General features: G+C 37.5%; 2 protein-coding genes across 3 annotated transcripts in view; both read left to right on the top strand.

Moving 5' to 3' along the window:
- The window catches only part of LOC115623387 (steroid receptor seven-up, isoforms B/C), a 42,350-nt gene extending 24,441 nt beyond the window's left edge, over positions 1-17,909 (top strand). Inside the window, exons 3-5 of one of the 2 annotated variants that reach the window (XM_030517689.1) lie at positions 4,492-5,043; positions 16,619-16,776; positions 17,648-17,909. In XM_030517689.1, coding sequence (XP_030373549.1) covers positions 4,492-5,043; positions 16,619-16,776; positions 17,648-17,764 — 827 coding nt within the window. In that variant the 3' untranslated portion in view covers positions 17,765-17,909. Of the gene's footprint in view, positions 1-4,491; positions 6,030-16,618; positions 16,777-17,647 lie in introns of those variants that run through there. The other variant, XM_030517688.1, reaches the window with a different exon arrangement.
- Positions 17,776-19,245, top strand: LOC115623388 (ETS-like protein pointed). The gene has a single exon (XM_030517690.1). It carries the CDS (start codon positions 17,936-17,938, stop codon positions 18,443-18,445), a length of 510 nt encoding a protein of 169 aa, XP_030373550.1. The 5' UTR covers positions 17,776-17,935; the 3' UTR covers positions 18,446-19,245.
- The last annotated feature ends 3,906 nt before the right edge of the window (positions 19,246-23,151 follow it).

The raw sequence follows: 23,151 nt of genomic DNA on the forward strand, positions 1-23,151 counted from the left end.
GAAATACCGGCAAATTAGTTGAAAAACTTGTTCTTTGCGACCAAACTAGGCAAGCGGATGGCATTGAAATTGTTGAAATTATTATAAGGAAGTCGCTTTGAGAGCAAGGGTAGTGCTGAGTAGACAAATTGAAAAAGTTTTGTTTCAAATAGTAGTAGAATTTCAAAAACCTCTACTGAAAACCAACTGCCAAATTGTAGGAAAATTTTATTTTAAATCGCAGAAGTACTTTAAAAATGTTAAATGGGAGAAAAGGGGGATTTTATACAATTCTAAGATAATGTTTAAAAAAAAGCCAGGTGATGGCAGCATTTGAAAACGTTACTGTGATTCAGTTGCTACGATTATGGTTTATTCTTAGAGTTAAAATAGCTTAGAAAACATTGCCCATTGATGTTCAATTTTAAAATGTCACTTATTTTTATTTAAAATTAAACATATTTTATTATAATTTTATCAAAAGAGAATACTAATTTGAAGCTTTAAAGAAAAATAATCCAACAATGTATGAAACTTAAATGATATAAAGAAATCCAAACTCCTCTAACACTTACATTATTCCTTTATATATAAATGATATGAAGAATTTGAGTATCCTCTAACACTTACATTATTTTGAATTTTAAAAGAATGTGGGAAATTGCATTCAAAATTTAAGGAAACATAATTTTTCACTTTGAAAATTGCGCAGAAATATTGTATTTAAAATTTGCTTATTCAAATTTGAAATAGTTAGATTTAAATAAAAGCAATTAGTTATAGTTTCCACTATTAATATTCCTCTGAATTATAGTGTGGAAAAAAATGCACTTAATTGACTTTTTCCAATTGGCCAACAAATAGTCAACAGTTGAAGAGTTGAGATTCCTTGAATATTCTCACATGTCCTGTAACTTTCTCTTAAGGCTTTAACCCAGCTAGAGAAACGTGTTAATAACATGTTATAAATTTCCTCATCCACTAATTCGAAGTACATCGCAAAATAGTCTGTGCACATTAATTAGATTTGCGAGATGAAGAACTGGTTATAAACTAATTAAAAAACGTAACTTTTGTTGATAATTGAAATGTTAAACTGTATGTGTTTGTTACACATATACTATATGGTTGATATACATATTTTTGTGTGTGTGTCTGGCTGAATTAATGAAAAATGCAAGTGGCTATATAGCCGTAAATCTGTACATGTCGCTGTTTGTCTTTTTACTGTCGACGCGTTGACAGCTTAGGCAGAAGAAGAAGCACCTCTCGCACGAGTATCTATGAAATGTTGAACTTTTGCGAATAACAACAAAGAGTCAAGAAATGAACAAAGAAAATATAAAGTGAAAGGCATTGGACTGGAGAGGCCGGAAATAGGACTTATGGCAAATGCTCGTTTTAATAATATTTATGCCTGCCAGCCGCAGCCGCAGCAGCAGCAGCAGCTGACTGCGATTAATTGATTAATCCATTGAGCTTAACAATTAAGTTGGCCACTTTAGCACGCTTTCGAGAGCAGCAAGCCAGATTGAATTACATAATATGTAGGTGTGTGTGTATGCTAAGACTTGAGCACGTGCTTCCAAAGATTCATTCATTAAGTAATCAGGAAGAGCAGCAATCCGAAGGGTTAAACTTACAAGGCTGCTGCTGCGCTTTTGTGGTGGCTATGGCTTTGGATTTGGCTTTTGCTGCCCTGTAATCTTACAAGTCGATCTGACCGATCACTAAAATACATCCACAGACAGACAAACGAAGAGAAAGAAAACAAAGAAAAAAAAAGGGCGGCAAAAGCCAATCGGACTTGCCGTTCGTTTGTTTTGTGTGCAGCCTCCTTGGATTAGCTTGTGGTCAGTTGGATGGGCCAGGGCCTGGCCTGTCTTGTGGTCAAGCCATGGAAATCGGACAGACAATTTTTTTCCCAGGCGCATAAATAAGCTAATGTCCGGCGTTCAGTCAGAGAGTCGGTCAAAAACTGGACACAGCCACCAGGCAACCAGTTTTCCAGTTTCTTGCCGTCTTACGTCTTCCAGTTGAGCCGCCTACCTGCGCACTTGGCATAGATCACCCCATCGATGTAGATATGTACTGGCATGTGTGTGTATCTGTGTGTGTGTGTGTATCTGTACAATTACGCAAATGTATTGTGTAAATAATTGTGTCGCTGGACTTTGGTCAGTCGGTGGGCAGCGGGAACTGGTTCCGATGCTTCTTCAACCCCTAACTTTGATGACCAGCAGCTTAATTGCTACGGTAAAGCAATAAACAAACACGGCTCGTTGTATATACTTGTACATACATATATGTATATGTATCTATGTATGTTTGTATGTGTATAGTTGCCTATCTATGCAAAACTGCATAAGAATTTGTGCCTTTGTGCGCTTGACCAGAAATGCTTTCGATTTCCTTCTGACAAAAGACGTTACTTTTTTTTGAGAGACAGAGAGAACCTGGAATCTCAACCAGGTGGTGTGTATTCGTACGAGTATTTGCCTGCCAGCCGCAAACAATGGTCCCAACCCCTCGACACTTGGCATGATCAATAATAATAATAATAATAGTAATGGTAATGCTCGATCTAGCTCTGTGGCACTGGCCCCACTAACAATATAAATGCATTTGCTTTTGTTATTTATTTTTTGTCTTTCCTCCTCGAATATAGTATTTGTGCTCATACGTACAAACAGACATGCATACAAATTTAATATGACCCCCGGCACTGGCAGATTTCGGCCCCAGATTATGTCCATGCTTAGTTGGGCGCTTTGAAATCCACCAGCACCAGCACTGGCACCAGCACCAGCTCTTGGGGCCAGCTCTCCTATTCCAATTGGGTGTGCGAACGTGTGTTACTTGAGCTTAGGTGTGGAATTCTTTGTTGATTTTTTTTTTTTTTTTTTTTCATTAAGCTGGGTGTTCAGATTTTTCCAATACAAAGCTGTTGATGACCCAGTTTGGTGTGAAAGAAATAAACCCAATAGCATGATGTACTGAAGGTTGAGAAAAAGTCAAATGAAGGGTAGGGTATCAGAGAATTAGCCACGCCTAAAAATTTAAAATGTGATTGGAAAATCTAATGAAGCAAAAATAGAGCAAGTGTCTTAAAAAGTAGAATCTAAAATCAATCTAAGCTATTAAGTGCAATTTATGAAAGCTTACTAGAACTCAGAAAATGCTCAAACTGATGATTAAATAAATGGTTACATATTCTGAAAACTTTCTGTGAACATAAATGTAAAAAGAATATTTAATTTCGATTTATAAAGGCTGACTAGTTTTGAAGAATGTTTAATTCTTTGAATAAATAATTGTAGAAAAGTCAACAAATTTAAAACTCCCTTGCTTTGGGTTTGAGTTTCCCCATAAATTATTTTTAATTTCGAAAAATTTATTTCAAAAAATGAAAATCAATGATAAAATGACTTTTTATAAATATTAAAAACTGTTATACAGAAAGTTCAGCGCAAAACTATGAACAACAACTTTATTTTAAAATTCTTCAATTAAGAAACTTTCAAATCAACAACAAACAATTCTCAAGACAGAAAACAAAAACATGCTCCAAACAATAGTTTTAAATAATAGTTTATAATTCTTTAACATTCAAAAATTATAAACAAATGGGGAAGCTATTTTCGAAGTCCTTTTATTTCGACTAACTAAAATGTTGAAATCAATACGTTATTAAAAAATGGTTTTAAATTTAAAAATAACTATTTTTCGACCTCTTTGCTTTTTTTAAACGTTTAATGATATTAAGGGGGAAATAGAAAATTCAGCCAATAACTGTACTTTCTTAAAGTATAGTTTTTCGGGCTGAGTTAGGAAATCGGATGCGCGCAAATACTATTAAATTTCTGCTCAAAATATTCAACCACAGATGAGCATTGAATTCGCAACTAATCTAAGTACCTACTAAGTATATAAATTTGAAACTAAACTGGATATCAAGGGGCAGCACAACTACACACGCATATATGTACATATGTGTGTAAAATCGCACACACGTGTATCTTAAAGATGCGTTGAAACTATTTAAGGAAATTTGCATAACTAAGCAGTTGTGGCAACAACGCAAAAGGGTTGGAAATGCGTCCGAGTCGGGCCTGGGATGGGATGGGACGGGGTGTTGGGCGACGACGACTGTTAGGGACGAAGTGCTAGTATAAAAGTATCTTATGACGTTGTCGTCTCGTCTAGGCAACAAAAGCCAGATTTGCACACAGACACACTCACACACAGAGACGCGTATAGATAAAGATACACAATGAGTGCGTCAAGATTGAGGTTGCCTGATAGGCATTGTGCGTCGTGGCAGCGTTTAGACGCAGCTTTGCAAACAGCGCGCGCTTCATCTGAATGCAGGACATTGTGTGGCGTGTGATGTCGCGGTCAAAATAGCCGGCTTTGTTGGGTTAGATCGCAGGATATTAGGTTACGGTGCTACGACTCCATTTCTCACTGATTCACTAACATATCTCCATCTCTTTCTCTGTCTCTTTTTAGCTGTTCAACGGGGCCGCGTACCGCCCACGCAGCCCGGCTTGGCGGGCATGCACGGCCAATATCAGCTGGGAAACGGTGATCCCATGGGCGTGGCCGGCTTTAATGGTCACTCGTACCTCAGTTCCTACATTTCGTTGCTGCTACGCGCCGAACCCTATCCGACCTCACGCTACGGCCAATGCATGCAGCCCAACAATATAATGGGCATCGATAACATTTGCGAGCTGGCCGCCCGTCTCCTCTTCTCTGCCGTCGAATGGGCCAAGAATATACCGTTCTTTCCCGAACTGCAAGTTACCGATCAGGTGGCGCTGTTACGTCTCGTGTGGTCGGAACTGTTTGTGCTGAATGCCAGTCAGTGCTCGATGCCGCTGCATGTGGCGCCATTGTTGGCTGCCGCCGGTCTGCATGCCTCCCCAATGGCCGCCGATCGTGTGGTTGCCTTCATGGATCACATACGCATCTTCCAGGAGCAGGTGGAGAAGCTGAAGGCGCTGCATGTCGACTCGGCGGAATATTCCTGCCTCAAGGCGATCGTGCTCTTCACCACCGGTAAGTTGCTGGACATTCTGTACAAGGATGTGCCAGCACTGCTAACCAAAGTTTCAGGGTTGCTCGTTAAGCTAAGTGCGTCGGATACCGCCGGCACAGGTGCTGGTTCATCGCCGGAGTCGCTCAACGAGGATGTATTATCCCTGGTGCGTGATCATCTGGATGAACTGAATCGTCTGAAATACGACACACAGTCCCAAGCCCAAGAGCCGCAAACGTCCGCCGCCACGCTGCATTTGGCCGCCTTCATGAAGAGCGTGGCCGGCGTGGAGGCGGCAGTGCAGCAGGCCGAGCAGCAATTGGGCAGCGAGGCACCGGCCAGAGTTTCGGGCACTGGCCAGAGCATTGTGCCCTCGGCCACCTCGGCCTTTAGCAGTTGTGCGCCATCCAGCGCCAAATCCAATGCCTCAGATGTCGATCTGCTGGCCAGCCTCTATGCGGGCTATCGTTCGCCTGGCGTAGTCGCTCCCACCTCCACCACCACCACCGCCTCGACTTCCGGCGGCGAATCCAGCACCACCAATAGCCACAACAATAGCAGCGGCCTGGGCGCCTCGTTGCCTACTCAATCGCAAAGCGGTTCGTCCTCCCTCAATCTAACCGCCTCGCCGCTGAGTAATGCAGCAACCACCGCTATTGCAACCACAACTGCCAGCGTGGCTAGCACGATGAGCAGCAGCTTTCCAACATATCAAACGTCGAGCCAACAGCAGCAGCAACAACAACAACAGCAAGCGCAGCAGCAGCAGCAACAGCAGCAACAACAACACCAACAACAGGCTGCTGCCGCTGCTGCTGCCACAGCGGCGATGTTTTATCAAACACCACCGCGTTCTGCCTTTGGCTCGGCCTTCGATATGTTCCATCATAGCACACCCTTTGGCGTGAGTCACGCGGCAGCAGCGGCTGCCGCCAATAGCGCCTCCTTCGGTAGTCCGAGTTATAGATACTCGCCATATAGCCTCGGCAGTAGGTGGCAGTTGTAGTTCTCGACCCAACTCGACTCTAATCTGTCTTTAGGATCTCAGAACGAGGCACAGACTCCCCCTGCCCAGTCCTGGTAGTTTATAGCAATAGGCTAGTCCTTTGTATTAGTAACTGTAAATTCGTGTGAACTTAATTATGTAATTAATAGTTTATAGTTTAGTGCCTATTGCCTATTTATAGTATGTACGAGTATGTATTTATTGCCTTATGCTAAGCCTACATTTAGTTTAGTTTAGTTTAGTTTAGAATAGTCGTAAACTTTACCAAAAAATTCAAACAAAGAATCGGATGAAAGGAAGAAAAAGTGTTCAGAATATATGCTGCTGTTGCTGTTTTTAAAAAGAAAAATAATCTTGGCTTGTGTTTTTACTTCTCATTTGTTACTAATTCTTTACGCTTGTTGACTAGTTTTAAGTGCATTATTTAACATAGTTTATGTTTTTCGATTTGCCTAACAAACCATTAATTAACGTGACTAATCCCGATACTAATTTCGAAACTGAGAAACAGACTATTCGAGCTGCTTCTTAGAGGTGCGACTGAACGTTCATATTCTTTATGCATATTCAGTATTTTTATTTAATAATTGTTGCTTCTTCTTACACATATATCGTTACTAACATTTTAAAGTCCTCTTCACACTTCCCATTCCTTACCATTGGGAAGTGTTTACAGCACTTTGCCACAGAAAACTAAAACCCAACTAATTAATTAAAACAACTAATTTACTTTTGAGCTACAACCTTATAGCGTGTATCTTGTTTATATACATAGGTTTCAAGTACTTGAAATGGGATTTATGAAACATTAACATTTTCATACTCTCTATACCTCTATTGATGGTATCTTGATTAACAATGAAGAGTTTTTCGCACGCTATGTGTCACTCTTTTGTATATCAATTGAAATATAGGTATCATTGATAAATAACAGAAAAATTGCTGTTGTAAAAACTGATTAAAAGAACTGAGTCGTCTTTGAAAAACATTCACACATGATACCATCACTGAGAAGTTTTCCGCGTTCAACCATTTCAAACAAAGTCTCGTGACAAATGCGGTCGTGTAAACGGTTCCAAAAAATACTTCCCAAATCACTCATCAAAATTACTGGTGAATGGGTCCATTGACCAATCATGTGATTTACTTATAGGCATAAGGCAATAAAATTTTCGAATAGCTTGCTCTCAAACTTAAGCAAAAACATATGGTGAAAGAATTGGTCGTGTAAACAGTTCCTAAACAATTCTTCGTGCTTAAACGGTAGAAAACAGGCCTTGATAAAATACAAAGGCTGAAAAGCGATTGCGCAATTAGGAAATAATTTTAAGCAAAAAGATTGCTGCCTCGTAAAACATCTCTGAAAATACTCACAATATTTAACAGTTTCAAGTTGTTCGATTGCTCATTTTTCTGATAACATATATATAATATAGGATCGCTTATTTCTCTTTGTAATCTGCAAATAATATTATTAACTATTAACAATAGTCTGCAGAGTTTTTCAAATAATTACTTAACAAATTATTTCACTCTGTATTGGATCTGAAATTAAACTGATACGATCGTTTATTTCATTTTGTAATTCCCAAAAATAATACTAAACCATTAAAAAAAACCTTACAGAACTAATAAAAAATTTGTTGAACAAATATTTTCTTAGTTCTGTTTGGGATTAAAAAAAAAGTCCTTTTGGGATCTTAAAATGATGAACACAGTTTGATGAAACAAATCAAATTGTGCTGATTAAGGTCTCAAGCAATAAAATGAATATTTTGGGCCACTGATTGAATGAAGTGATTTTGAAAAGTATTGAATATTATCACATTTTCACAATCACTGGCCCCGAATAAGACATAAATCCACTTAAAAACTGTCTGTTCAGCTGATTGTCTTTAAAAAAGAGCAGCTCCACCTCACAGTTTTTAATTCGCATTATATTTTCTTTGATTTTCATTACTAATTTGCATTTTTTGTTTATTTTTAAATAAAAGAGCACCGAAAGAAAAACAACTATCGCCAGTATGTTAAATCGCTTGACATCAACTCTGGACTTTGGGATCAACTTGCACGCTGCACACACACACACACACAAACCCACTTATGTATATATATACTCACACATACACTCAAACACACACAACACATGACATCTGCACCTGTCAATTTTTAACACACATGCAAATATTACTTAAATATATACGAACTAATATGGCAAATGGGTCTTTTATATAAATATGCATTTGAATTTAGTTTTATTCGTTATTTTTACAATCCTACAAAAAATTGACTGGAATAAATAATGTGTATGCAAATATGATTTTAAAACACACAAAATTCTGTATTTATTTTTATAATGGCTAAGTTAATTTTAAGTTTAATAAGTCGTCTAGTGTTTACATAAGTTTGTCATAGAAAATGAGTAAAACGTTAAACATACGCGAGCCCGACTTTCCAATACCCTGATCTTGCCCCACATATTGAATAATAATTGCTTTGACAGCTATAAGTTCTGGAGTACTGACTTTCCAATTTGGATTTAATATTTAGGAGTTCCTATGGCAGCTTTAAGATCTGTTCTCAATTCAGCTACAGATGGATAATTTTAGAAACTCAACTCAAAACTAAGAATTTTCGCACCGATCATTCCTATGGCAGTTGCATAAATAATGAGGCTATATAGGGTTTGTGATAAACTTGGTCTGCATATGGTTTGGACAAGTCTACACGCCAAGTTTTGTAATCCTAGCTGTTAGGTTTCAAATGTTGTCGAGGTTCATACATACAGACGCTCGAACAGATGAACGCACAGACAGATAAGCATGTTTGTTTTAATTTCTTTAATAATGCTGATTATATATATCCATTCAGAGTGTTTTTAGCTACAATTTTAACTTTAGCTATAGTATACCCTATGGTAAATGAAAACTGCGCTGAAATATGCAAATGTGTCACAGCTGGCAGCTTTGGGAGCAGCTTGAAGCCAACTCTCTACATCTGTGCTTAACAGTTGCGGTTGCAACAAGTCCACATCGTTGACAAGTCGTGTGTCGCCGTCGCCTTCGCCTTCACCTCAAACTCTTCCGCTGCCCCAGCCATTCCATGTGTGTCGTTCGTTTGTCAAACCGATCGCTGCTCATGTCAAGCAGCTGTCCAAGCGCACGTCTATCTGTTCGTCTGTCGTCCGTACGATTGTCCATCTGTCCGTCTGTCTAAGCACAAAACACAGCGACGTTTATTGACGTCGAGATACCACATTATGAACATTAATACAACACTCGTTTATGTCGCTTACTTACAAGCCACAGCGACTGCTCAGGCATGGGCCATGGTCGATCGGTCGACCAGTCGGCTGGTTGGTTGGTTGGTTGGTTGGTCGGTCGATCGGTCGGTCGGTCGTTCGGTCAGTGTGTCCCAAAAGCCAAGCGACGACAAGCAGCTAGCTGGCTAGCTGGCTAGCACTGCAAAATAATTTTCCAATTTCCAAACGTTGTGTGTGTCGCGCCAACGTCCCCACCATGCCGGCCCTCTTCGTTGAGGGGGCGTGTGGTCCCCCACCGCCCCTTCGCTCCCCCAAATGCTAGTTCGTGGTGTATCTTGTCCCAGACTTGCCCACAATTGCATTTGAATTGGCTGCATGAGTCCATAAACTGCAGCCGATCAATCGCTGCCTCCCCACACCCATAACCAGCCGCATCCCCATTCTCGCCTCGAATCGCAGCCGCAGCCGCAGCCGCGCCCCACTCCACGGTCTAGTCGCAATGTTTGCTCGCCTCTCTTGATTGTGGGAGACACGACGATCGCGGTAGTAAAATACCGGGTATAGTCTTACTAGATCTTCTGCTTTTGGCCTCCTTCAGCACGTTGACGACATGTAGCGGAGCTGGCGCATCTTCGATGCTTGCAACTGCAACTCCGACTGCCACTCCGACTGCGAATGCGCAATCGCTGTGCCTCGTCGGACGCCTGATTGCTGTCGTTTGCTGCAGTTGTTAAAAGTTGTAGCTTTCATGTCTTGGCCACACTTTTTTGACCAACATTTTTTGGTCCGCTTGCGCTTGTGCTTGTGTTGGTTTTTCGATTTTGGTTTTAGTTTCGGGTTTTTAGCCTTTTGTGCCGCAACTGGCATTGGATGCGCAAATCGTTCGTTGCGCTACTTTTGGAAATTGCCACGGACGTGCCTTCGCTGCCTTGTAATTAACAGTTTCGAGCAGACGTCGTTGATTAGAATCATTAGGGCGCGTTTCGTTTTTGAGATACGATATGATGTTCGCTTTGGCGCAGCAGCGTTTCTTTTTGATTTTTCTTTTTCTTGAACTGTCTGGCTGCCCGACTGCCAGTCTACTTATGAGGTAGCGTTTACTTAAGATGCCTTTCGATAGCACACCAAAATGGAAAGGCTAGCAGGAAAGCTACGTTTTGTAACCTGCACGAGGCGTTGACAAGATCTATGGACTTGCAGAAATCATAAGTCTTTAAAAAGATAACAAATAAAACAGTTTAATTGCAATGGAAGTCAACGTTAAACCATTTTTCTATTAAATAATGGACAGTCTGACTAAAAATGTGCAGCGAAATTCATTGAATTTCTTAAGTTTATTATTTCCATCATCAAAAATAATAACAACTCTGAGCTTTTCTGAAGAACTAACTTGGAATATTAATTTCAAAGTTAGCTTAACAGTCTTTTAATAATAATTGCCTTGAAACAATTAATTAAATCTCCAACAACATCAATTGAGCGTGTTCTGGATATAGAAGCCAAGCAAATTCGAATCGAACTTCTATTGAAATTTCCTTCACATAACAATACAAAATGATGGAAAATATTAGAAATTTTCCAAAAATTGAAACTATTTTCAAATTATTCATTTAATTTAAATTGAAGTTTAAAATGTTTCAAACATATTCCTACAAATTTTTTAATTTTCTGAATTAGTTTTCAATAATATTTTGCTTTTAATGGCGCTGCAAATACTTTAATTTTCTTACTGAAGCCTCACATTTAGTTGTTTTTAGTTTTATAAATAAAGAATTGTCTCCCAATCAATTATATTCTAAATTTTATTGCAATATTTTAAATTTAGTATATTTTGTAAAACTAAATATACTCTTTGACTGTATAATCGATTGTAGCTATCAGTTTGAAGCTTGGAAAAATTTAACTAATTTCAAATAAGAAGAATTTATAATTTCTATTCAAATTTTCTAATTGATGCAAAGTCTTTTTTTAAAACTTTTGATACAAAGAATATATTAATATTTCTTGCACTCAAATTCTAAATACAGTTCTTATTCTAATCTTTAAATCGATTATAGGCGTAGTAACCATATCGAATGAATGCAAAAGAATTAATTATTTGTATTCTAGAATCTGCAGCTGACCCTCTTTCTTTCCCTAGGTTAACAAAAATCAACTTGCTTTCCGATTTAACAAATTAAACTTGTGCTGCTTTTTATGCCTTCACTCTGCCAATTGGCTTGACTTGTCACCGAAAATTCTTGTCATTTATTTACTGGCTTTCATGCAACTCATAAAAATGCGACCCGCAAATAAATTCACAGTTGACCTCACATAACCCACGCGATCCAAAGCCAAAGAATTTGCCTATTAAAACTAAATAAAGTTATAACTTTAGGTAACAGGCACACGAAGGCAGCAGTTCAAAATGGGCAGCAAGTCGTCGCCAGCGTCGTCGATGTCCATAAAAATAAAAACTACAACAACAACAACAACAACAATATATACTAAATAATAAAATGTAATGCAGCAATTCATAATTTCGTTAAACAGCTTAACCTTTTTCTACAGGCGGCCTGTGCCTCAGACATAGAGCCACGTTCTTCTGTGTGAGCCCAAAATTGACTCCTTTAGCCACCCCCCTCCCACCCGATAAATATGTAGCTGCGTGTTTTTGTTGTTGTTGTTGTTGTTGGTGGTGGTGGTGGTGGTGGAACTACAATTCGGTTACGTAGTTGCAACAACTACTTTACGGTCATTATGCATTTAAAACATGCGGTCACGATCTCTGCGCTGAGTTAGTAACTGCCGTCGCGAAGAAAGACGGCAAAACAACCCAAAATCGAATCTATAGGTACAAGCCGAAACAGTTAAAGCCAAGCCAAAAAAGCAGAAGAAGAAGACGAAACCAAAAACGAACAAAAAATCAAGTATGGCCAAGTTAAGCACCTCGGCTACGTACTCGACTCGTACGTTACCAATACGTGCGATGCGACCGTCCAATGCCGCCCGTCCGCCTTCCTCCGAGAAAGCCGAATCGCTTTTCTTTCTTGCCAACCTCCTGCCAGCCTCTGCCTGGAATGTCTTTCACTTTGTTTATGCACCGTCCACGTCCACGTCGTCCAAGTCGCCATCCAAGACGTCGTCGTCGTCGTCGTCGTTGGCATCCTCGCCCGCCTCTCTGCATTTCAATGAAAATAAAATTTTGTTTGGCATATTGATTCGAATTGTGGCACAATTTTTGTGGCAAGCAGCTTCGTGTCCTGCCTTTGTTATTGTTGTTGTTGTTGTTGGAGTTGTTGTTGCATAGCATTCATTTCTTTTATGGTTTTCTATTTAACTCTTTGGTCACCAAAAGCATTTGGCCATGTCGACGACGATCGTCAAAACCCCAAGCCGCAATGGAAAGTCAATTGACAATTATGGCCAATGAAGTGATTCGCTTACCAACTTCTACCAACTGGCCATATCCAATCTGTATCTGTATCTGCATGGTTCACGATTATGCTGCGATTGTTATTGTTGTTAGTTGTGGCTTGTTTATGAAATGAAATGGTTAATAATTGCTAATTGAATTTCTGTTGCCTTTGGCGACAAATCGTTTATCTTGATTTACGCGCTGCCTCGCTGCCGCTTTGTGTGGCTTTCGTCTTTAAAGCTGAGCTTTTCCTCTTGCGGATTTTTGATTCATTGAAATACACTTTTAAGGTTGAAAGCAGTATTTGCATTGAACCGACTGGAGAATTGGATATCTTCAGCCATCACAATTGGGGCTTAAATGTACAATTTTCGAATCTTAGTAGCATTTTTTTTTGTTAAATGTTGTTTTAATTTATTATTTATAAAAAATAATTCATTGTTTGTGCAAATATTCATTTATGCAATAACAACTTTCTAAGAATCCAATACGTTCAATTAAAATAGTTTAGGTAAAGTCGAGTGGCATCAGAGTTTCGAAAAAAAACGTCAGGTGTTAAAAATTAGACACTCTCCATATTGAAATATGTCTAAGGTTAAATCTTTATTTCTATGTGGTTTCTCAAAACACATAAAAATAATTACTAAAGTAGTCTGTTATTAGAAGGTATTTCTCAAATAAAAAGAAACCAAAATTGTTTAAAAAAGTTTAATAGTCATAGGTAATTTTAAGATATTACGTCGTATACACGTTCTTTGAAGCAAATATTAATCGTAATAATATCTTAGAACATTTTATTGTTGGTCTATCTCCAACTGATATTAAATGCTGCTTTAAAAAAGCATTCAAAACATGTGTTATCAATAGTGATGCTTTATTGACTTCAAAGTTTATATATTTGCGTCAATGTTTATGATTATTATTGGTGAATTGTTAGTTGCAATGAAAATAATTGAGAAACTAAAAATTGATGAATCAAATATAGAAAAATTAATATTCATATATACGTACTTAGTATATTAAAATATATAGAGAACGAGCAAGAATTTGATGATAATAATTGATAAATATTAATGTTTGAGGAACATATATAACATATATAAGCCATTGAACACTCCAAGTACTTCAATCATAATACTTCGAATGCAATATTATTAAATTTATGAGAAACTTTATTTTAAATTTAATTTAAAAAAATTTAAATTTTAAAAGATTTTTTCTAGAAGCCTACGCATTGAATCGAACTAAATAGTATCAAGAAAAAATTTAATAAATATACAAATAAATCATGAAAATGTTTGCTTCAAAGATGAGACAAATAATAGTATTAAGTATTAAATGGAATACCTTTCTAGTATAATTTTAAACAATTAGATAAGTAAGACAAACCTATGAAGTACATATGTACATTTAAGTCTAGCTATATTAAATGCCTCTTCCCGTTTCCTTTCGACAAGTCACACATTATGCCAAAACCCCACCACTGCCAAGCAATTTGAAATCTACGGCTAGTCGATCAGTTGGGGGCAAGTTGAAGTGCGTTGCCAACCAAAACAAACCATTACGCACAGCCATTAGCAGTTAGCAAGCAAATCTCATAATGAAATCCAAACGAGCTCATTGGCAATCAAGCAGATGTGAAATACGAAACATAAAAACGACACATTACGTCGAGCTCGATGGCATTTTGCAATGCAATCAAATTTAAATTCTCACTGCAACTGGATATGCCACGACAGGCGATGGCCATAGCGATGGCAGTGGCGACGTTATCGCCACCATCGCCTCTAAAGATTGGCGACTAAGCCAACAATATGGCCAATTCATTAGCAGGCGCGTTTGAAAATAAAACCGCCATTTGGACACTCGACATGGCCAATGCTGGCTGGCTGGCTGCCTTCGCCTGTTCGGTCATTTAACTTGCGGCTTGTGGCTTGTGGCATATAAACAAGCGACGCGATATTAAATGGCTTGTATAAATTTTGCGTAATGTGCCTTGCGAACTGCCGTGTAATTGGGGGGCGCACTTTTACACCAGTCGAGTGTTAAATATTTCGATTTGCACACTTAATGCAGGAACTGCGCACAACAATGCAAAATACGAGTGCTCGTAATGCGATGCGGCGTCGAAATTATTTCGCCACGAGTCAGGCATCTGATGACTGATTAAGTAAGCAAAACAAAAACTCCAACATTTCGCATTCCTGGCAATTACGTGCATTTCAGAATGCCTTAAGCTATGCAAATTTGCATGTGCAAATGTCTAATTTGAATTTCAAATACGAGTACTCGTACACACACTAAATGCTGTCACTACTTACAGCCTGCTGGCTTTTTGCAATAATAGACTGCCTTGTGCGTATATTTTGTTTTTACATTACCAAATAAAACTTAAGAAAAAAAAACAACAACAGAAATGCGCACCGAAATTGATAAGCAAACTTTGTGCTAGACAGACAATTAGCACTTGACGAGCGGCACATGCGGCGTATGCGCAATATTTTCAAACACGTTGCGTCTTCATAGTAATTAAAAGCTAGCTGGCCAAGGCATCGACAAATTTATGGCTTACTTTATTATTTTCAATGCTCAAACACTAAATAAGAGTGTGTGTGTTATACACTGAAAAGAAATATATAAAAAATTTACATTAAAAATAGCTCGCCTTTACATAAAGAACTTCATATTTTCAGAAATGTAGGGAAACATAAATGTTCATTTCGCTTAAGAACTACATTCAAGAATAGAGTAAACAGGTTTTACTTAGCTACAAATATGATTTCTTATTTAATTACAATGTTTGAAAATACTTCTTGAGAAATAAATTTCAAACCTTTATTTAATTTTTTAATTTTCTCTTAAAACATTTAAAGAACATTTTAAAACTTCATTTTTGAAAATATTTTAAGCCAAATAATTTCAAATTTCAATTAAAGTAGAACAAATGGTTTGAATACATTTTTTGGGAATAAAATCGAAAAAAAAATTGTATATCTTTAAAATGTTCATCTTGAACTAAAGTTTTACTTTTGAATGAGTTTCATAAATAATTAAACATGAAATTATATTTAAATTTTTATGTTTAAAGAATAAATTAAATGTTCATTTGTTGTCACCATTTCTTAACGCTTAAAGAACTCTAATTGCTTTTATAAATAAATGAAATTTTAAAAATAAAACTTCCTATTTTTAGAAAGTAATAAACTAATGCATGATTTGCCCATTTTCTATGACATAATTGACGTTATTTATTTGTAACTAAATAATAATTGTTTTAAGAAATATAATTTCTTTTCTTAGAGAAAAGGGCAGCATAATTTCTTTTATTAAGAAGCTTTTTTTATTGACAAAATATAAGTTAATTATAGAATTGAAAAGCATTTATATGAAAGTGTCTTTTTTTTAAAGGTTCGCTACATTTGTTAATAAGAAGTTCATTTGTAATGGCAATGCCTTTAAACCAGTTCGAGTTTTTTTTGTTTTTTTTTCTTTTGCTTGAGTGTAGGCGCCATAGCCATCGCACAGTTTAATTTTTCTGAAATTTAATTAACTGGGGGTGTTGTTTGCTTGCTAACTTCTGTCCCCTCCCCCCAACTACAATTGTTACAAGCCGCTTAGCATGCGCATTCTTGCTTCAATTGAACATAAATCATGCGCGGCGATGGTGACGTAATGTGTGACGCGTCTCTTACATCATGTTGCATGGGCGTGCCTGCCAATCGATGTTAAGTTACATTTTATGACGTGCCAACAACAAAATTAAACAGGCATTGGTCGGATACTCCATTAAAAATGTATGTCAGCGCCAGGTGAACAGCATCATAGCTGAAGTTGAAATAATGCTCTATTCATATAGATACATCTATATGCATGTACAAGTATAGATATATTATGCTAAACTCTGGTATTACTTTCTTTTAATACTTGCAGATGCCTGTGGCCTATCTGATGTGACACACATTGAATCCCTGCAAGAGAAATCACAGTGCGCTTTGGAGGAATATTGTCGAACGCAGTATCCCAATCAGCCCACGAGATTCGGGAAACTGTTGCTCAGATTGCCATCGTTGCGTACTGTTTCCTCACAAGTGAGTTGCTAAATACGTAATACTAGTATTAAGCTATTTAAGTCGCCTATTCAGAGTTGTTTGTATGAACATGTTTACAAAATACAAATAATGTATAAGTAATAGCCATCAAGGGAACTACTTATGAAGCTTCCATTAAGACGATATTTGAGCATTTTAAGGGATTTTTCTTTTTCATATTTTTTGATAATAATCTAGAAATTATTACTGATCTGCTGACGATATGTAGAGAACCATCTCTGAACTACTTTAAAGCCATTTTAATATAATTTATTGTGCCCATATAGAGCAGAACTAGTTAACTTGTTTCTAAGGAAGTCTAATCAAACCAAAAATCAATCGTCACAGGCCAATTGTGTTTATAGATATGGCCCTGATTTTTTTCAAAACAAGTTCCAAATGTGCTCAAAACCACCTCTTTAGCCACGTTAGCCTTATTTTACAAACCCTTTGGGGGAAATAAAGGTTTGAACTGGTTCTTAGCATGTACTATCAGATCTTCAATTTGTTTTTCAATTCATTTTTGAACCGGCTTAAAATTATGATAATTATCTAATAATTCTATGATTCATATTAAAAATAAAACTCAACTCAGTTTAGAAAGCAATAATAATGACGATTTCAAAAGATAATGCAAGTCCTTTCAATATGTACATGTTTTCGTGGAACCCAAACAACACTTAAACCAGTTTGTGAGCAATACTTAAATGCTCTTTTCATTTAATTATCTGTTCTTAATCCCAAACTAGTCTTATGAATCGTATTAAAAATGCAATGGATCTTTTTACTATAGATAGCTTTACTATTTCGTTACAAAGGTACTAACAACCAACTCTTTTTCTCCTTGTTTCTTTTCAAATTTTGTGGCTAGGTCATTGAACAATTGTTTTTTGTGCGTCTAGTCGGTAAAACGCCAATTGAAACGCTTATACGCGACATGCTGCTGAGCGGCAACAGTTTCTCTTGGCCCTACCTGCCCTCGATGTGACACACGATGTGGCGCCAATTGACAACAACTTGATCATCCGCCGCAGCTGTGGCGGCCGCAGTGGGAGTCAATCATAGCATCAATCCCAGCATTGCCAGCAGCAATATCAGCCATATCAGCAATGGCAATGCCTTTGCTAGCAACCATGAGCAGCACAGCAGTGTTGCTGTCATGCATGCGGCATACGGCAATACCAACAGCAACAACAACAGCAACAGCAACAACAACAGCAGTAGCAGTGTCAGCAGCAGCAACAACAATATTTGCAATCAACAAATCAACTATAGTAACAACAATATCAACAATATGAGCGCGAGCGGCTTCTTCGGCAGCGGCGTTGCCAGCAACAACAATGGCGATTATATGGCCGATGCCGCAACCATGATGATGGCCGCGGCTGCTGTCAATGCAAATCATCAGCGCATGTTGCTGGCCAGCAGTGGCGGTGGCGGTGGCGGAGGTGGTGCTGATGCTGACAGCGATGAGCAACTAACTGTTAATGCCACCGAATCAGCTGCGGTCACGGTCAGCACAGCCTCCTCAGCGGGCTCATTGTCATCGGCCTCATCGACACACTCCCAGCAATCGACGACACCGACTACAGCAGCGGCCAGCAGCATAGCCCAGCCGCCAAATTTAATCGATATCAGCGAAGTTCCTCTCATTGTGGATGTCAAGTAGTGTAATTATTTATGCATATTCAAAAAATATGTTCAAAGAAAAATGTAAAAAAAAAAAGAATATTGAAAGTTGAGGAAATCAAGAAGTAGAGTTAGATGTACACGCTTAGTCTAATTGTTTAAACTTCCTTTAGTTGTTGTATTTTGTACATAAATCAAATTTCCTTTCTATAGGTCGCAAACGCTGTCTGCAGTTTAAAGACAGACCGACAGACAGACAGATCCTTCTGGCCAAGTATTTCACGTAAGACGTGAAATGTTTGGCTCGCTATTGGGGTGGCCATTTATTCAATATGTGTATGTATAATATTTAAAAGGCACTGAGTTCTACTTAATTTTTAACGGCAACGTAAAACAATAAACATTGATGAATATCTCGAGCCCCATGTTTTCAATAAACTAAAAAAAAAAGTAAAAGTAAAACCAATAAAAAGACAATGTACATGTATGTTAGACGAAATACTATTTATGTATGTTTTGTAGCATATCTAAACCTATATATATATACTATATATACATTTAATAATACAAATAAGACGTACTCTACTCCCAGTGGTTTGCAGAATTATACCAAAAATATATTTTACTTTATGTTTCTCACTACTTACAACATTTTCGTGTGGCAATTATTTGTGTGCTTTAGCAATTTTATTTTACTTTAAGTAAAATGTGAAATCAAATTTTCAAACATATTCGTAACCATATCTCAAAGATATGCCAAATTCTTCAATTAATTTTATGCAAAATTTAGCAAATTCTTTTATTTTGTAATCCAAAAGCGGCAATACAACTAAAAATTTAAGTGCAAGTTTCAGTTTTTGAACAATTTCTAAGCATAAGCATTATTTTAATTTATATCACAAAGAACAATTTTAGCTACTATACTATATAATTTTTTGTAATAAAAATTGTGTTTTTATCAAGAAACTCCCTTTTCGTTTAATTACTTGTTTTGGTTCAGAGGGGTAAGCAATACTTTTAGTTTTTTTGATTATTATTTTCAACCACAATTTCAGCCAAAGTCTGTAAATAAACAATTTTAAGCCAACAAAACAGTTTTTAAATAAAACAAAAATCACAACAAAAAAAGGCGGAAAACAAACAGAAGAATATACAAATAAATGTGTAAATACGAAATGTAGCATATAAAAAATATTTAAGCATATATTAACAAATTGAAAACCTCCTCTTAATGAACGCATCACGTAAGCGCGTGTAAATAAATGTTTCGAGCACATTTGTAAATTAATTGATAATAACTGCAAATAAAAAGGTAAACAAATTACGAGTATAACAAATGCAATTGCACGCATATTAATCAATCGCATCTGTATGTATATATATACAACTATATAGCATATATATAAATACTTTAGTTTGTGTGCACCCACTTGCATATAAGTATATAGTATATATATACACATATAAAAATCAGTCCCTTATCACACAGTTTGTAGTCTCAATACCCGTAAGTGTAAGCGATTAAATGTTCATTGCGTTAATCAAATACATTTAAGTATTAATTAGTATAAAGCTGTTTGTTTTTGATAATTTCAATATTGGAATGATGTGTCGGTTAAATAAATTTTATTTAATAAAATCGAGAATATTACAATTTTGCTAATTTACTTTAAACGCTCGTTTGAGAGCCAACTTGAACTTGCTAGAATTCTGATCTTTTGGAGCGCTATGGTTGTGGAATTAAAAAGAGAGTTCAAAAATTGTCTCTCTGAGTGGTCTAAGGAAATGGATAACATACTGGTACTCGAAAGGTAAAAGGGTGTAAATCATAATTTCTTAGCCTTCTTATTGATTTCGTAATTGGTGAAGTTTGACTTTAAAATTATGGAATGACTATATTTTCTTGGCTATTTATTCTTCCATCGGATTACTTTTAAGGCACTTAAAAGGTCATAGTCCACGGAAAAGTGTATCTATGGCTTTTAAAACTATTAATATTCGAACAAAGAAAATAAAATGTATATGAATGTGCTATTTTTCAAGGCTATATACATAATTGTACATTCAAAAAGTAAAAGGGTATTTATTCTTCCTCTTCATTTAGGTTTATTTAAGGACACTTAAAGCATTGTTAAGCAGTGCCTGATATTGATAGATCAACTATGTATAATATCAATATCATCTCAAAAATTCGTCTTCAGGCATTACCTTCGAAAGAAATTAGGAAAAAATATCTTTTAGAACAAATGGGTCTTATTTTCATGGATTTCATAATTATATTCTTTAAATAAAAATAGGGTATATGGCTATAAAAGAAAATATCCATTCTTATTTGTCGAATATTCGTTTTGTTTTTTGTGCCATATGCATTTAAAGACTATTCGATCCGATGACTAAAGTACATCCGGGAATATTTTGGCATCTATGTCCACAACCGACAGATCATCACCTGAATCCTATTCTATTTCTTAAATGTTAAATGTTCTTTAACCATCTTTGAAGCCCTTTTCCAAGCATATAAATATATACATGTGTTCGGTTTTTCAAGATTTTAATCTTAGATCGAATCTTAAATACCTTTTACCTAGAATTTCTGTGGCAGTTGTATGAAGGAGTGAATTAATTTTGATGAAACTTCAGGCACTCTACAAAACTCATAAAACTCATAAAACTTATTGTCCTGATAGGAGAGATTTGTGGACTGATCGCTCCCATGGTAGTTATATATAGCAATAAAGATATATAAAGTTTGTAATAAACTTGCTCTGAGTACGAATAGGACAACTCGACATATTCAGTTTGGTATCTCTAGCTGCAATTGGTGTTTTTTACAAGGGACAGGCGGACATATAGACAAACGGACGTGTTCATACAGACGAACAAATTCAATTCACTTCGATGGGTCCACCAAGTCTCCTTCTACCTGTTACATGCATGTGGCATTTAGGCTTCCTAGCATACTATAGTTTGAACAAATTATTGGCATGTGTGACCACAAGTTGATTCTGTAAAATGTGTCTACCCAAGTCTTAGCTACGTCACATTTTTCACGAGCATTGCAACAGACACAAGTTATTTCTGCAATTCCCAAATCAGCGCAATAAAAGACATAACTCTTGGCATACTTACATCTGCAATCAGCAATCGAATGTGAAGCTCTCTATGCAAAGCTTCAAAAAAAATCCCGCCATGATGAAATAGTAGGTGTTGAAAAATAAATGAGCAAGTCATGCAGCAGCATTCGCCCACCAAGAGCCAAAAACAAAACTCGAGAGCCGACTCTACTACATGAATATCGATGGCAATTACGCGAACTGCTCCGAAATTGCCAATAATGAGACATGCAACTCGCGCGCTTAGCCCCTGTAATGGATTGCCGTGGATTGGTATCAATTGCAGGTCAATTCCCCAACGCCACGACGATGACGATGACGACGACGACGACGACTCCTACTCTGACTATGACTCTGACTCTGACTTGGCGTGGCAATGCAATTTGGAAGCGGGCATCGGAAGAGCGAAATTTCACGCGCCGACAAGATAATCGGCTCGTCGCACATAATGCCGGGATTCCCTAGTTTGCTGAGGGGCTCAAAAAAATAAAAACAAAAAAAAAAAATACGAAACAAGCCCAAGGATCGTGCGCCAGACAGCGTGTAGCCAGCAAGCGAACGAATCAACCGACAAATTGCGCCTGTCTTGTTGGGGGACGTTTGCTGGGGCCCGAATGACAAATTAGATATCGAAAATAACAATTTGATCGACAACCGATCGCCACCGCTCACCGGTCAGCCAGCCAGCCAGCCGGTCAGCCGGCCAGTGCGGAATTGAAAAACCAAGCCAAAAACTACGACAATAAAATTGCCGTCTTCGACATCGCTCCCTTGGCTAAATTGCCTCGAAATAAGGAAGGCATTTTGTGGTTTTGGCGAGCGTATCCAAAGGAGTTGATGAAGGTGTTGATTTGATTACTTTTATGTAAGCGACCAGCTAGCCAGTTAGTCAGTCAGTCAGTCAGTCATTCAGCCAACCGATCTGCCGTGGAGGCTCAACATATTTCTCAAATCGTGATCGGGGCAATTTTAGACTCGGACTCTGACTCGGACTCGGACTGGAACTGCAACTCCAGCTCCAACTCGGGCATCAATTGTGCCGACAATGCAACCGCCAACTGGCCGGCATTGGATCTGGCAATGGCCAGCGGCCAATATCTAAATGTGAAAAATGATTTGACTTTAATGGTCGCCACTGACTGATCATCTGATCAGCATCATTCGCGTCATCGTCATCCATCGTCCATCGTCCGTCTGCCGTCAGCCGTCCCTTCCCTGTTTCGAGTTGCGCTGCAATGTTCGGTGAAGGTGTTAAGATTTTGTGACCAATTGCCATTTGTTGTAGTTGCGACGTGGATGCTAACGGTTGCTATTGAGTAACTGCAACTATTTTGCATGCCTCGCGCTCGGCGATTGGCGATGCAATAATTTATCTTTCTACTTGTATATGTATATATTTTTTTCTGTTCACACTTATTGGCGTTGCCTCGCATCTAGCCAAATGATTGATTCGTTCACCCGCTTCTCGGTTTTGTGGCTGAGAACGTGGGAATATGGCTTGAAGAATTGGAGGAGTGGCAGTGAACCATTTTCCATGCAAAATTATAATTATTTTTATAACCTGTGAACAGGGTGTGATAAATGTATTCGATATGCAACTATTTTATAAAGATATGAATTAATGCACGCTCAG

The sequence above is a fragment of the Scaptodrosophila lebanonensis genome, unplaced genomic scaffold (assembly GCF_003285725.1).
Source record: "Scaptodrosophila lebanonensis strain 11010-0011.00,11010-0021.00 unplaced genomic scaffold, SlebRS2 tig00000053-arrow-pilon, whole genome shotgun sequence".
Classification (NCBI taxonomy): Eukaryota; Metazoa; Arthropoda; class Insecta; order Diptera; family Drosophilidae; genus Scaptodrosophila; species Scaptodrosophila lebanonensis.

Excerpts from the sequence above, each read along its gene's own strand:
- LOC115623388 (XM_030517690.1), top strand. The coding sequence starts at position 17,936 with ATGCATGCGGCATACGGCAATACCAACAGCAACAACAACAGCAACAGC.